The sequence below is a fragment of the Pimephales promelas genome, chromosome 9, assembly GCF_988280905.1.
Source record: "Pimephales promelas chromosome 9, fPimPro1.hap1.1, whole genome shotgun sequence".
NCBI lineage: Eukaryota > Metazoa > Chordata > Actinopteri > Cypriniformes > Leuciscidae > Pimephales > Pimephales promelas.
In genome coordinates, this window is record NC_142777.1 from 7552068 (window position 1) to 7567747 (window position 15680).

The window sequence follows — 15680 nt, forward strand, 5'->3', positions numbered from 1 at the left end:
ATATAGTAACCTGCTCGACCACATTGTTCTCTATATGCAGATTAAGTGGGGTGATCCTTGGTAACATGTATCTATTGCAAAATATCATACATTTAGTTTTAGAAATATTCAGTACTAATTTATTCTTTTTCACCCAGTCCACTACTGTATTTAACTCATGCGGAAAACTATCATTGAGATTCTCGATGTTGATGCTGCATTAAATAAAGTTATATCACCAGCATACATAACAACACTAAACTTTCTAAAAACATGGAAAATCATTTATAAATATTGAAAATAAAAGTGGAGCCAGGCAACTTCCTTGTGCTATGTCGCATGATGTAGTTAACCAATTGGATAGACTTCCATTAAAATAAACCTGTTGCGTCCTATTAGAAAGATAACTATCCACCCAAGTTAATGCTGAGTGTGAAAAACCATCTGCTTTGAGTTTTGCTATGAGAAGACCAGTGTTGGGTGTAACTAATTACTAAGTAGTTAGTAACTGTAATTTAATTACTTTTCCCTTGAAAATGTAAAGTAAGGGATTACTCTTCATGTACCTGTAATTTATTTACAGTTACTTCTGATGTAATTGAGGTAAATACTGTGTATAGATCAATCCGATCTCACAGCGATTCTTATGCATTTTATGAGGTGTCTAAATCGTACGACCGCACTCGTACAATTTTGTATGTGAATTCGTACGTAATTATTGTAAAATATGTATGAAAATTCATGAGGTCAGACATTAAACAATAGTGGGTTTAACATCAAAATGTATTGTCTGATGTTCAAAAGTATGTTTTTATAATGTAACCTTCTCCATCTTGGTCTGTTTAAGGATAATTCATGCAATTTTATAGTATTTATTTGAAAGAATTAAAACAGATTCATGTCTATTCTTGTATTATTCAGCTGGTTGAGATTGAAATGGGATTTTGAAAGTAATTAGTAATTAAAAGTAATTAAATACTTTTTAAAGAGAGTAATTAGTACAGTAATCTAATTACACTGTTGAAAAGGTAATTAGTAACTAGTAATTAATTACTTTTTTAGAGTAACCCAACACTGGAGAAGACTATGATCTATTACATCAAAAGCTGCTGTAAAATCCCAAAACGCAGCTCCTACTAGTTTCACTTCATCCAAACATGCTAGCCACTCTTCTGTAATTTGTGCTAGTGCAGTGTTTGTGAAAAAGCCTTGTCTATATGCATGTTGGAACTTTGTCACCAATTCATTTGTACTGAAATAATTCAGTATTTGATTAAAGATGATCTTCTCCAAAATTTTGCTTAACACTGGAAGTAAACTGATTGGTTTACTATTTGATCCAGTAAAGCCCACATTTGCATCTTTAAGAAGGGGTATAATTTTTGACTGTTTCCAAAGCTCAGGAAAAGTGCCACACAAAACATACTTATTTAAAATGTGATTTATAGTTTTTCAGAGCTGAGTCGCAGCAACTTTAAGTATTCTTCCTTCCAAATGATCTATGCCTGCAGATGTTTCAGGAGATAGACCCTGTAGAAGCTTCTCTACGGCATCCTGAGTTCCGGCATGCATCACTGTCATATTAGATCTTAAATTGGCCACTTTTCTTGTAGAAAACTTGTTAAAATAGTTTGCAATATCATGTGGCTTTGAAATGAACTGCCCCTCACATTCAACAAATTTTGGGGATGACTTTGGCTTTTTACACATTAATATTCAGTATTTTCCACAGTTTTTTTCTCATCATTTGCAGAGTTATACATTTTCTGTTGTGCCGGTAAGTGAGGACCCAAAAGCGATATAACAAAAACAAAGTCTTTTAATGTCAACACAGGGTAGTAACAGCAAAATACACAGATCTTCTTCTTGAGTGGAAAAGGAGAAAGTAAACAACCCGCAGAGAGGGTGATAAACAAAACTCAATAGTCTTTCAGATAACTTCAAAGAGCTTTAGGCAGCAGTGGTGAATAGGTGGGTAGCGACGACAGGCTGCAGGTACGCGGGTCGAAGAAAGAACGTGAATACCTGATCTCTCGTAGCTTCAGATGAACTGGACAGAGTAAATAATAAGATGATTAGCTGAGAACAGATTGCACTAGCCAGGCGGATGCCGAAAGGACAGGACAGGACAGGACGAAGTTTGAAACAAACGAGGCAGTAGTTTGCTTCCAGCATGAGAAACTCAAATGAGAATCTGACAAAGAAAGCAGCAGGAACAGAGAAGCTGTGTCCGAAATCACCCATTACTCACTATATAGTGGACTATATAGTGAGCTCGCCATTTTGTAGTGCTGTCCGAATGTATAGTGATGATTATTATACCCTACATAGTCCACTCAATGTATCCCAGAATGCATTTTGAAAAGTAGTGTACAACCGATGGTCACTAACCTAAGCCCTACATACCATCATGCATTGCGCGGATCGTAAAAATAAGGGGACATTCTAAAACGCTTAACGTGAAAAACGCTTAACGTGGCTTACTGTACTAAGACAGTGATATTAAAAGACAAAATTCAGTACACATCATATTAATAAACCATACTATGTATAAAAAAATAAGATGAGTCCAAGATATCAACGCAACGCGATTAATAACACGTTAAGCATTTTCTTCCCATAAAAAACCGTTATGAGAAAACGCTTAACGTGGCTTACTGTACTAAGACAGTGAAAAGACCAAATTCAGTACACATCATATTAATAAACCATACTATGTATAAAAAAAATTAGATGAGTCCGGAATATCAACGGAACACGATTAATAACACGTTAAGCATTTTCTTCCCATAAAAAAACGTTATGAGAAAACGCTTAACGTGGCTTACTGTACTAAGACAGTGATATTAAAAGACATAGATATAGAAAATTTGAAGTGGCTGGACACCCATTGATGTGTAGGCCTATAAGTAAGACAGAGTTAAAGCAATGAGCTACATTTCTCATTAAGCGTTTTCACAAGCGTTAATAATGCACAAAATAGATTCAGGATTTTTTTTTTTATTATGCTTACAAACAAACAAAGATGACAATCATAGCATACAATTATGTCACAAAATTGCAAACATATCTGTGCAAAATATGATAACAATAGGTACAGAGTCATCGTAACACAAGTACAAAAACAAAACAAAAAACATAAAAACTAAAAAAACAAAGAAGAAGAAAGAAAGAGAATTAGAAGAATTAGAGAAAAATAAATAAATAAATAAAATGAGGATCAAGAGAGCAAGATATTCTATACAAAATTTAGAATAGGACTAACCAAATTAAAGTCATTACAAAATAAAAGTGTTTTTATTGCTTTCTTATTTACTGAGGATGAGATGATTTTAAGGTACATTTCAAACTCTTTCAAAAAAAAAACTATAAAAATTGGTTTGTTGTTGGAGAATTTACATTTATGGATATAGAATTTCCCAATAAAATAAATTAAATTGGTAACAAAGCAGGCTTTTTTATCGGGAGTCATCCAAGTATCCAAAAATAATGTCTTTAAAGGTTACTGATATATCTTGCTGGATATTATCTTTAATAAACTTGTCAATAGGCTACTTTCCCATAGTTGTTTAGTATAGAAACATGACCAAAATAAATGATAAACAGTTTCTGTGTGAACTTGGCAAAATGAGCATCTTGTGTCAATATTACTCTTATATTTAATCATGAAATATTTAGCTGGGTAAAATGTATTTATTATTTTGAAGGATACTTCTTTAACTTTATTTGTTAAAAAAATATTTTTGTGGTAAGGACCGAATCTTTTCCAAATTTACATTTTTAAATAATCTACTCCAGTATGAAATTACAGGAGAAACAGAAACTATATCTAAGAAAGATGGATCTAACTTTATTATTTCTATCTTTTTTTCCTGAAAAAAATAAATAAATCAGAATTCTACCTGGCTTCCCTTGTTTAATCCATGAATGTTTTTGTTTTGTTTTGGGTTTTTTTTTTAACCAAAAATATGTGAGACATTGTGAAACTGGGATATGAATTAACTTTTGATTTTATATATAGCCTTTTAGTTTCATATTTACATTAAAATATCAGCCTTTAAATTGCAGCTTGATGCATGGATGGATGAATATTAAACCATTTAATATAATTTAATGTCTATATACATATGAACATGTCATACTGTACTTCAAATTTGAAGCAGATGCTTTATAGATAGGTATTAAACTACATAATATAGTTTCATGTCTGCATATGGCATACCCTTCAAATTTGAAGCATTTGCTTTATAGATAGATAGATAGATAGATAGATAGATAGATAGATAGATAGATAGATAGATAGATAGATAGATAGATAGATAGATAGATAGATAGATATTCATACATAGAATATACATTATCTAAAGAATATATAACTAATAAATAATAATTATGTTAAAGAACAGAGACTCAAGAAAGAGAAAATGATAATGAATTAATGAATAATGAATTGATTTGAATTTATAGACAGGTAAACAGGAAACACTGGCGAGAGTGGCAGATGCAGCAAGGTGAAATGTGCATATAACCAGAGTGAATACTGACAGTTTATTGTGTTGTAGAAGATGGAGGAGATCGTGGATGACAGACGAAGCGCACACAGAGACAGGGAACCGGCGAGTGGAGTAACACAGGAGACAGGAGACATGGAGGTCCAGGAAGACAGGAGGTAAGGTAACATATACTTGGTTTTAGCAGGAACAACAGGTAAGATAGTCTTAGCTCAAAACAGAACCAGACAAAGTGCCAGAGTGAGGTGTGTGCTTTTACACTGCAAAGGTGATCTTTGTGATTGGGTGGTGATGGAGCCACACACACACACACACGTATATGAAAATGGTATACATTATCTATTCTATCTATCTGTATACTGCGTGCATATGTATTATTTATGATTTTCTGATCAGATTTTTCCCCCAAGCACATTTTACCAATTCCAAACCACATCAATCTTAATAACTACTATCAATTTTGTATTTAAGAATTTAAGTGATATACAATTGTTTATGAAGGCTGGAAGTGAAAACCGCATGTGCATAATTATTTAGCAGTTTTTTTTTTACAGATAAAATGAGCCAAAAAATAGATTTAAAAGGTGCTTGGGAAAATAATATTATCAGAAAATCAACTTGCATAATAATTAGGCACACAGTGTGTATGTGTATATATATATATATATATATATATATATATATATATATATATATATATATATATGTTTATATAATATTTATAAATATAATATATATGTATTTATTTAGTTATATATATATATATATATATATATATATATATATGTTGAATAATATAATATATATTGTATAGTCTATTATTTCTTTTTTCTTTCTGGGGTATTTGCAACAGTTCACTATCAATTTTATTGATCATGAAAACCTCCACTTCATTCACAGTGTTAACACATTTCATTGTGTTGTTTCAAATTTGTTGCCTCAGGAGAAGCACATACTGTAAGACATTTATGATAATCTGTGCAACCGGTCAGCTGATGGTGTGCATTTAAGGTGGAACCACCTTCTGCAAATAATGCACAAGATATAGTCATCTCTGTGCTTTGGGTCACCCTTACACGTTGAGGTTAAACCAGGAGTGCCCAAACTTTTTCCTATGAAGGGCCAAAAATCAAACTTGATTGTGGGCCGTGGGCCAAAAGTAAATTTTGCATCATAAATCAAACGGTATTACATTCAAGTCGCTATGGGTTTATTTATTTTTATAATATTTAAAATAAATATAAAACAACTTCAATCTGATTAACTAATGCAGTTTTATTTGCAAAGTTTTGCATTTTAAAGAACGTATTACAATAAAACCAACAATCAAGTGTTCAATGTACAATAGAGTTCAATGCCAAATCCACAAGCAATAATAAAACCATGTGGTTGCAATGTCAGTGACCTAATGAGACATACTGTATGAAGCTGGTCCTTATTTTTTCAGAAGTTTTTCAAGATTGGGCTGTAGCTGACTTACAGACAAAGACAAGATATTATGTAGGTGAGAGTCAGTTATTTTGCTTCTGAGTTTACTCTTGTTCAAGTTCATTAGACTGAAAGTCTGCTCGCAGAGGTAGGTGCTGCCAAACAGGAACAGCATCACTTGTGCCTGCTTACACATCTTTGGGTACCTGTTTGCTGGGACACATTTGTAGACCTCTGTCAAGGGAAGGGATGTGAACTTGTGTTTCAGTTCTGAATCACACTGAAGCTCAATTAGTTCCATCTGAAGATCATCTCTGACTGCATCCACACTGATGGTGAAGGGTTGAGCAAACAACTCAAAGTCAGCAGTGCTGTGTCTGAAGTCCTCAAAGCGACTGTCAAACTCCTGGATAAGGTTGCTGAGAACAGCATCATACTCATGGACCTTCTCTTTCACCATGCCTACCACTCCAAGACAGGGGAAATGGACTAAATTTGCTGCATGTGGGATGAGAAACAGAAAGAACAGTGTGATACTGGGACAGGCATGTAAAACAGAGGGAGAAAAAAATAAAATAAATACCTAAAAAAAGGAAATGATTAAGAAACTAGCAGATTTTAAGCAAATTTTATCAGCTTGATGTACAACAAAAAAATAATAGCTGACATGACTGAATATAAATATAAACCACATATAATTCTAAATATAATTAAAAATAATGTAATTATAATTGCAGAGCCATTTCTTATCAGTGGGCACTTGAATATTACCATCCTTGCTTTCCTGAAAAACTCTGATCTCATCACGCAGATCGAAAAATCTCCTGAGAACTTTCCCTCGGCTGAGCCATCTGACCTCCTGGTGGTACAACACATCACCATATTGCGCATCCATCTCATCCATCAGTGTCTTGAACTGGGTGCCTGTCAAACCTTGTGAGGCCAGGCAAAAACTACAATAACTCCATCCACAAGTCGAGAAAGCGGTCAAATTCACCCATGCCTATAGAAAGATGTGGAAAGCGCCGTCGCTGCCTCTCTTCCTCCGAAGTTAGTGGTGACATCGGCTGTGCTCCACCGGCATTTCCATCGGCAACAGATACTACGCCGGGTTTCTTGGCGTCGAGTGATGACGTCACACGCTTGGCGTCTTTTTCTCGACTTTCTGACCCTGCGATAACTACTGGCGCTGAGCCACTTGTGCCCCCTGGCTCTCAGGAGCCTCAGTCTTCTGCCACACATATAATTAACCAGAATCTTTCTTCCTATATGTATAATGACATCTCATTGCCACAAGTCCTCCTGCTTGGTGATTCTTCCGTCAAGGGAGTTAAACTTCCAGGGTGTATCACCTATTGTCTGTCAAATGGCAGGATTGGTGATTTCATCAAGCTTTTGCCTAAACTTCTTCACTCACATACATCTGTCAAAATAGTCATTGTTCACACCGGGACTAATGAGATTATGGATAGGCAATCAGCCAGACTCCATTTAGAGCTCGAGGAACTATCGTTTCAAATTGAATCCTTGGGTAAACGCTGTATTCTATCTGGTCCTCTCCCCTCTCCTTCTATGGGCTCTGAATACTTTAGTCGTCTTTATGGACTGCATCAATGGCTATGCCACGTCTGTGTAGCTGCTGGATTTAATTTTATTCCTAATTTTGACTCCTTTTGGACTAGGCATGACCTCTTTAATGCTGACAGATTTCATCTGAATAGGAGAGGGACCAAGCTGCTCACCTCCAACCTAGTGAACTATATCGCCTTTGGCATGGACTGACATAATGCTCAGCCTGACCCTCCTACAGCCCTTCCCTGTTTCACTAAGCATAGTAATTATGAGGGTCCTGCTGAACTGTCCCCCTGCATAGATCTATGTTCATCAGATCTATACCTGCATACTCCTATTATGTCCTTACAGGCTCCTATTACCGTGCAAATTGGTTCCAATATAGCAAAGGGGAATAGATCTAAATGCAACTCGGCTCGCAGACCAAACCCATCTAATCTACTTCTTATTTGTAAGAAATCATCTGTTCCTGTGGAAAAAAGTATATCTCCTACGGTAAAACTTGCTCTGCTAAATATCAGGTCACTTATAAAAAAGTCTTTTTTAATTAACGATCTTATCTCCACATATAAACTTGATTTTTTTATTTTTAACTGAAACTTGGCTTGATTCTGTAAACTGCAATAGTATTCTTATTGAATCTTCTCCCCCCGACTATAACTTTATAAGCATCAACCGTGAAAATAGACGTGGGGGAGGAATAGCTAAAATTTTTAAAAAAGAATTTCAGTGTCAACAGTCATTCTATGGTGACTATGCTTCTTTTGAATATCTTTCTGCTGTCCTTAAAAGCTGTCCGAAAACCCTATTGTTAACTGTATATAGACCTCCTACTTTATCAGTTGCAGTTTTTCTTGAAGATTTCTGTGAATTGCTCTCTGAAATCTGTGTTCACTTTGATAGTATTGTTATATCAGGTGATTTCAACATCCATGTAGATAACTCTGATAACACGCATGCAAGAGACTTTTTGGCTCTGATCGATGTTTTTAATCTGACACAACATTTACAGAGCCCTACTCACTCTCAGGGCCATACACTCGATCTTGTTATGACAAAGGGTGTAACTGTTTCCACATCTATAGTGGATTTAGCTTTGTCTGATCACTGCTGTATTTTCTTTGAAGTCTGCTTGCTCCCATATTGTCAGAATAACTCTATTATGATCAGAAAAAGAGCTATAAATGACAAAACTTGTGTTCCTTTTGAGCAAACACTTTGTGAGTCCAAAAGCTCACTTCCTAATACTGCTGATAACTTGTTGGAAGATTTTAATTTAAAAATGACTAATATAATGGATGACATTGCTCCTTTAAAACTGAAAAAATCCACTAAACAGAAAGCTCCATGGATGAATGATCCGCTAGTTAAACTGCAAAAGAAAGAATGTAGGAGAACAGAAAGGAAATGGCGTAAATCCAAACTTAATTCAGATTATCTGATTCATAAAAGGACACTTCGTGAATATAATTCTGTTATTTGTAAAGCTAGACAATCTCATTTTTCCAATATTATCAACAGTAAAGCAAATAACTCCCGCGCGCTTTTTTCCACCATTGAGAAGTTAACAAACCCTTCCCCCCATCTGGCTCCTGAACTACTCTCAGTTGAAAAGTGCAATGAGTTTGCTTCTTTTTTTAAGAGCAAAGTAGAGAACATAAGACATAATATCTCATATACGTCACATAGCATCTCTTACTTTGAATTACCAACTCAAAGGGATCAGCTTAGCACTTTTTCAAATTTCAGTCCTATTGACCTTGACACTCTTGAAAAGACTGTACAAAGTCTAAGCTCTTCCACATCTGAGCTGGACATCTTACCCACTAGTTTTTTTAAATCTGTGCTTCATTTAATAGCAACTGATGTGCTTTTAATAATTAATACTTCTCTTATGAACGGCGTATTTCCCAATTCCCTTAAAATAGTCGTTGTAAAGCCTTTACTTAAAAAGAATAACCTGGATGAGTCTGTTCTTAACAACTACAGACCCATATCAAATTTGCCTTTCATCGGTAAAATAATTGAAAAAATAGTTTTTAATCAAGTGTCCGCATTTTTAACCTCAACCTCCTGTTTGGATCCCAACCAGTCAGGTTTTAGAAAATACCATAGCACTGAAACAGCCCTGATTAGAGTAGTTAACGACATTCGGCAAAATAATGATGCTGGAAAAACCACTGTTCTTATGCTGTTGGACCTCAGTGCGGCGTTCGACACTGTCGATCACAGCATACTAGTAGAAAGACTTAAATGCTGTGTGGGTCTCTCTGGCTCGGTCATCTGCTGATTAAAGTCCTATTTAGAAGACAGGAGTTTTTATGTTTCTATTGGTCATCATGCTTCAGCTCCAGTGTCCTTAACATGTGGTGTCCCTCAGGGTTCAATCCTTGGCCCTCTTTTGTTTAATCTATACATGCTCCCACTTGGCCAAATTATGAAAAATTATTCTATTAGTTATCATAGCTACGCAGATGACACACAGTTATACCTATCCTTGTCCCCTAATGAGTTTGCTCCCCTTGAATCTCTTTATCTTTGTCTTGATCAAGTCCAAGACTGGATGTCAAGAAATCTCCTTAAATTAAACACAGACAAAACTCAAGTAATTTTCTTTGGGAAAAAGGATCAGAGACTAAAGGTTGCCACACTATTGGGAATGAAAGGTTTTGAGGTAGTGGAAACTGCGAAGAACCTCGGGGTCATTATTGACAGCGACTTAAGCTTCAATAGCCACATGAAGTCAGTCACAAAATCGTCTTTTTATCACTTAAAAAATATTGCAAAGGTTAAAAACTTCACATTACCGGCAGACTTAGAAAAGCTTATTCATGCTTTCATTTCCAGTAGGGTGGACTATTGTAATGGTCTTTTCACTGGTCTCCCTAAAAAAACAATAAAATCTCTTCAAATTATCCAAAATGCAGCAGCAAGGCTACTGACCAGGACCAAAAGAAAGGATCATATCACACCAATTTTAAAATCTCTACACTGGTTACCAGTGACTTATAGAATTGATTTTAAAGTTCTTTTTCTTGTTTTTAAAACACTAAATGGTCAAGGACCTCTATATATGGCAGATATGCTTAAAAAATATACCCCCTCAAGATCACTTAGATCTGCTGGTAAACTCGAGCTAGTACAATGCAGCGCTCGTACTAAGCAGGGAGAGGCAGCCTTCAGCTGCTATGCGGTCCGTCTTTGGAACCGTCTTCCTGTAGACATTAAGACCTCCCCCACTATCTCTATTTTTAAATCTAGATTAAAAACGAAACTTTTTTACGATGCTTTCTACTGACTCTTTTTATTTCCTTGTTAAGCTACATGTTTTTATTTTTTGTAATGATTATTTATGATTATTTATTTTTTGAATTTGTGTGTGTGATTGATGTATGTAAATTGTTTCTTAACTGCTATGATTGTGTAAAGCACATTGGGCTACCTGTGTATGAAATGGGCTATATCAATAAACCTGAACCTGAACCTGAACTGTCGGTGAGAGAGCGCCCTGGAGCGTATATTGTTGACAATTTTGACGACGTCACGCATCACATCCACAAGCCCGACAGATTTGGCACATAGTTGTTCTTGATGTAAAATGCAGTGGTACCTCACAACTTTTCCTCCAAAGTCACTGACTTTCTGAGACACAAATGTAGCAAGGCCAGATTTCCTCCCTAACATTGCCGGCGCTCCGTCAGTTGTAATGCCGGCCATCTTCTCCCACTTTAATTCATTTTTTTTCAACACTCTCTCAACAGCAAAAAAGAGATCTTCTCCTTTAGTAGTACCAGAAAGGGTCTCAATGCCAGCCAGCTCTTGCGTTACATCAAAAGTGTCATTTACTCCACGCAAAAATACCAACAGCTGTGCGGAATCCGATATGTCGGTGCTCTCGTTGCAGGCAATTGAATAGGCAGAGAATGCACTTGCCTTCGTCTTGATTTGCTCGCCGATGTCTTGAGCCATGTCCTCTATGCGTCGGGTAACAGTATTTCTTGACAGGCTAATTTGTGAGAATGACCGTACCTGAGAAGGACAAACTGCTTCTGCAGCCACTGCAAGGCATTCCTTGACGAACTCTCCAGTAGAGAAGGCTCTTCCACTTTTAGCAATTAGAGCAGAAATCTGATAACTGGCCCGTGTGCTGTTTTCTTGTGCCATGTCCTCTATGCGTCCTCTATGAAGGACGTAACAGCGCGCTCTGTTCGAATCGAAGTTCAGCAAGCAGCTCGTTAGCCTTCTGTTTTCGCGCCTCGCCGCTGTATTTTGAGAAAGCTGCAGAATGTTTCGTTTCATAATGACGACGTATATTGTATTTTAAAACAGCGACAGACTGTTTGCAAACTAGACATACTGCCTTTGATTTGACTTCCGTGAATAAAAACTCATCTTGCCAAACTTTTTTAAAATTTCTCTTGTCTGTGTCCCTGCCTTGATTTCGCCATTACTGCGTTTAGCTTGTTGACATTAATTGACGTCAAGTGTCGCAAAGCACGCGGTGCTGCACCTTGAATTGCGCATTGACACGAGGAAAAAATCTAATTATTTTACATTTAATTTAAACATTTAATATCAGTTTACTCTGTTAGTTCAACAATAAATAAAACAGAACTGTTATGTCAAAGAAATTAGAAATTACGATCTGTGTCGAAGGTATCTCCCTCCCCTCCCCTCCCCTCCCCGGACGGTATGGCGGGCCAAATCAAAGGATACCACGGGCCAACTTTGGCCCGCGGGCCCTGGTTTGGGCATCTCTGGGTTAAACAGAGAGTCCAATCTTTGCTGTTTGGGTCTAGTCTTTTCAATGTACCAGTGTAATCTGCTTTGCTTACATGTACTGTTTGTGTGACTGCCTGTACTTCTTTTTTAAAGAATTGCAGTTTTTCGTGTGAGAGTCCTGCCCTTCTGACCTTTGGAGGCTCATACTGTTCAATAAGGGTATGAATCCACATTCTTGCCTTGACACTGTTGACTGGACCTAATGGTGTGTTGTCAATGATAGCACAAGCATTCACTACAGTGAAGACACCGCAGTCATACCCATTTCCTTGTTGTGGAGTATTCACCACATCTGAAGTTTTCCAGTCAGAAGCCTGAAAGGTTTCTGTTGCTGAAGTGTACATGCAAGCTACTACTTTCATTAGTTTTGGAGCAGCATGCTTCAAAGTTTTAAAGGACAACTCCGGCGCAAAATGAACCTTTGGTCTAATTACACATTGTTACCTAGTCAACCGTTATCTGAGATTTTTTTTCATGATTGCCGAATGTAAATAGTTTTATCTATAAAAACAGTTTAGCCTATAATGCTAGTATAACGCTAGTCTATAGGGCATAGAGTAATGACAAATAAAAATCGCTTTTTATTACCACTAACAAGGCTCAAAATAGCCCCACAGTAACACGGTAGCACAATAAGGATCCATACATTCAAACCGAAGCATTGAGAACTTTGTCAGTGTCCATACCGTTTAATAAGAAGATATTTTATACACACAGTCAACTTTGCGAATACAGGAAGAAGCCATCTTTGAAAAATAGTCTCTACCAGTCGATCTACGAACGCCGATCCAAGCGCGCTGGTGAGATGTGAATAAAGTGATAATGTGAGCGCGAACAGTAGGCAACATGTACATATTAAAGAGAAGAAAATGGTTCGTGTTTGTGTTTCTTCCGGAAACAATGGACCATATAAGATTCTGCACAGTTCAGCGCACTTGGATCAGCGTTCGTAGATCGACTGGTAGAGACTATATTTTAAAGATGGCTTCTTCCTGTATTCGTGAAGTTGACTGTGTGTATAAAATATCTTCTTATTAAACTGTATGGACACTGACAAAGTTCTCAATGCTTCGTTTTGCATGTAGGGATCCTTATTGTGCTACCGTGTTACTGTGGGGCTATTTTGAGCCTTGTTAGTGGTAATAAAAAGCGATTTTTATTTGTCATTACTCTATGCCCTATAGACTAGCGTTATACTAGCATTATAGGCTAAACTGTTTTAATAGATAAAACTATTTAGATTCGGCAATCATGAAAAAAAATCTCAGATAACGGTTGAATAGGTAGCAATGTGCAATTAGACCAAAGGTTCATTTTGCGCCGGAGTTGTCATTTAAGACTGTGGATTGAATTGAACACTGAGATTTCTCGCTCTCTGAAATTTACAGTGGCAAGAACCCAGTGATAACCACGGCCAGTAATGTCAGTGTTGAAGGGTATTATGATTAGATCATAATTTAGAGCCTTTTTTGCAGCACAAAACTGCAAAATTGGAGTAAAGTCTTCTAGTGCAGCTAGCTGGTAAAGGTATGTGGGTACACATAGAATTGAGTCTGACTTTTTTTGTTGGTGAATGAAGACATTAATTGCCTGCTCAATTGTTTCCCCTTCAAGCCAGGTCATTGGAGATAGACAGCGGCTTTTGGGAGAGACCTTTGCCCAGTCATGAATGTCATTGATGCCCATCCAAGGAGCAAAGGAATCCCCTGCACTGTTTGCTGTAGATACTCTGGAAAGATGTGGTTCTAGAGGCAGACTGTCACCATTTGAAAGCCAAAACTGGTAAGTGTTGTCCTCTTTTTCAGCACCTGGTCGTGAAGGCACGTTTGACAATGTAGCTTTATCAGAACACTCCTGCTCTGTATTTTTTTTATTTTCAGCATTCAAAGAAATTGATGGCATGCTGTCCACCAAAGAGGCGGATTCATATGAGCACCCAAACTGGCAAGTATCTTTCCCAGCATCAGTCTGTGGTGGCTCCTTAGACAGAGCAGCTATATCGGAAGACTTATTTTGATCTTTTGTTTTGTCCTCGTTTTGAGCATCCATTGGAATTTGTGGAATTTTGTCTACCAGAGAGTCAGGGAACGAAGACAGTAAAGAGTCTGGTGCTGGGTTCACCAAATAATCCTAATCTTTTGTTCTGGGTTTTTTCCGGCCCGATTTTGTTTCATTGCCTCTCCCTCTCTTCCGCATCACTGAGAGGCTGTATGTTCGATTTGTAGCAAAGTGAAGCCCCGTAGCCATTTCTACTGCAAAAATGTGGTAGCATTTTCCAGTGCTGGGACAAGAGCATAATGCACCATTTGCAGTATTCCGAACTACATGTACTGATTCGTTTGAGGTACTTTTCACGACAAACACTTTCAATGATGGATTTAGACTCACCAGACCCATTTGGCCAAAGATGTCTGAGAAGACAGAAGTTTCACTCCTTCAACTTTGCACGGCTTATTTTCTGTGTTGGTCTTTGTCCTTTTGATGATTTCTTCCAAAGGAAGAAAAGGGGGCATTTTCACATCCGTCACTGCTAGACTAAGGTTCTGCTTCATTGCATAATTTCCCGAGCCACATTTTGCCCTCTGAAATTCAAATAAAAAGTATGACTGCATGTAGTACAGTGCGTCCACTGGAAGTTCTCGCCATTCATTTTGGGATTTTATCATTTTGTTGATGCTCTCACTTTATTATTTGTTGGTGTTTTGTCTTTAAATGCACAGAATTGTTTGGTGTAGTATGCAGCCATGTTTTCACAAATGTCTGCTTTCAGGTGATGGTCAGAGTAGCAGAGGAATCCTTCTGACCATACTTTTCCGAAGGCATCATAGCGGGCATCAAACTCATCTGGACAGGAGGAATCAATGAGCTGCTCAACATGGTCTTTTAGGACCTTCACATCATTCCTTTTCCCCCCATGTGTCTTAACCCAATATTCCACATCTCGCAGGATGTGGTTGCGGCAGAACACTACACTTAGATTGGGAAAGTTTTTTTTCAAAGCACCTACAATTCCTTTCTCCCTGTCAACTGTCACTGGTATCTCTTGGTATTTTTTTGAGTCCATTCCCAGCTTTCCAAAAATCTCAGTCAGAAATTTCTCATGGTGTTGCATGAATTTACGTTCATGTAGCATGAAGCCAACTGGATACACTGGGTCATTGACCAGTGCAGTGTTTCTCATAGCCAGCACAGACACATAAAAATCCCCCATTTGAAATGTTGTGTCATAACTAATCATTTGTGGGTACTCAAACCTCACTGATTCATCTAAGTTTGCACATGCCAAATCAACAATGTCTGTCATGCCAGCATAAACAAGAAGGTCCGGGAACGTTGTAATGTTCCATATGAAACCTGGTAGTTGGTATGCCAATTCATGCAAACTAAACAGTTAATCTCGTGATATTC

General features: G+C 37.1%; 1 protein-coding gene and 1 long non-coding RNA gene across 2 annotated transcripts; one reads left to right on the forward strand and one right to left on the reverse strand.

Annotated features, from left to right (window-relative positions):
* Positions 1 to 10928: 10928 nt before the first annotated feature.
* Positions 10929 to 11654, reverse strand: LOC148977495 (general transcription factor II-I repeat domain-containing protein 2-like). The gene has a single exon (XM_089135231.1). It carries the CDS (start codon positions 11652 to 11654, stop codon positions 10929 to 10931), a length of 726 nt encoding a protein of 241 aa, XP_088991357.1.
* Positions 11655 to 12286: 632 nt separating this feature from the next.
* On the forward strand, positions 12287 to 14665 carry LOC148977496 (uncharacterized). The gene is made up of 4 exons (XR_016169634.1): positions 12287 to 13799; positions 13887 to 14054; positions 14153 to 14216; positions 14315 to 14665. It is a non-coding gene; the product is annotated as an uncharacterized LOC148977496 (long non-coding RNA).
* The last annotated feature ends 1015 nt before the right edge of the window (positions 14666 to 15680 follow it).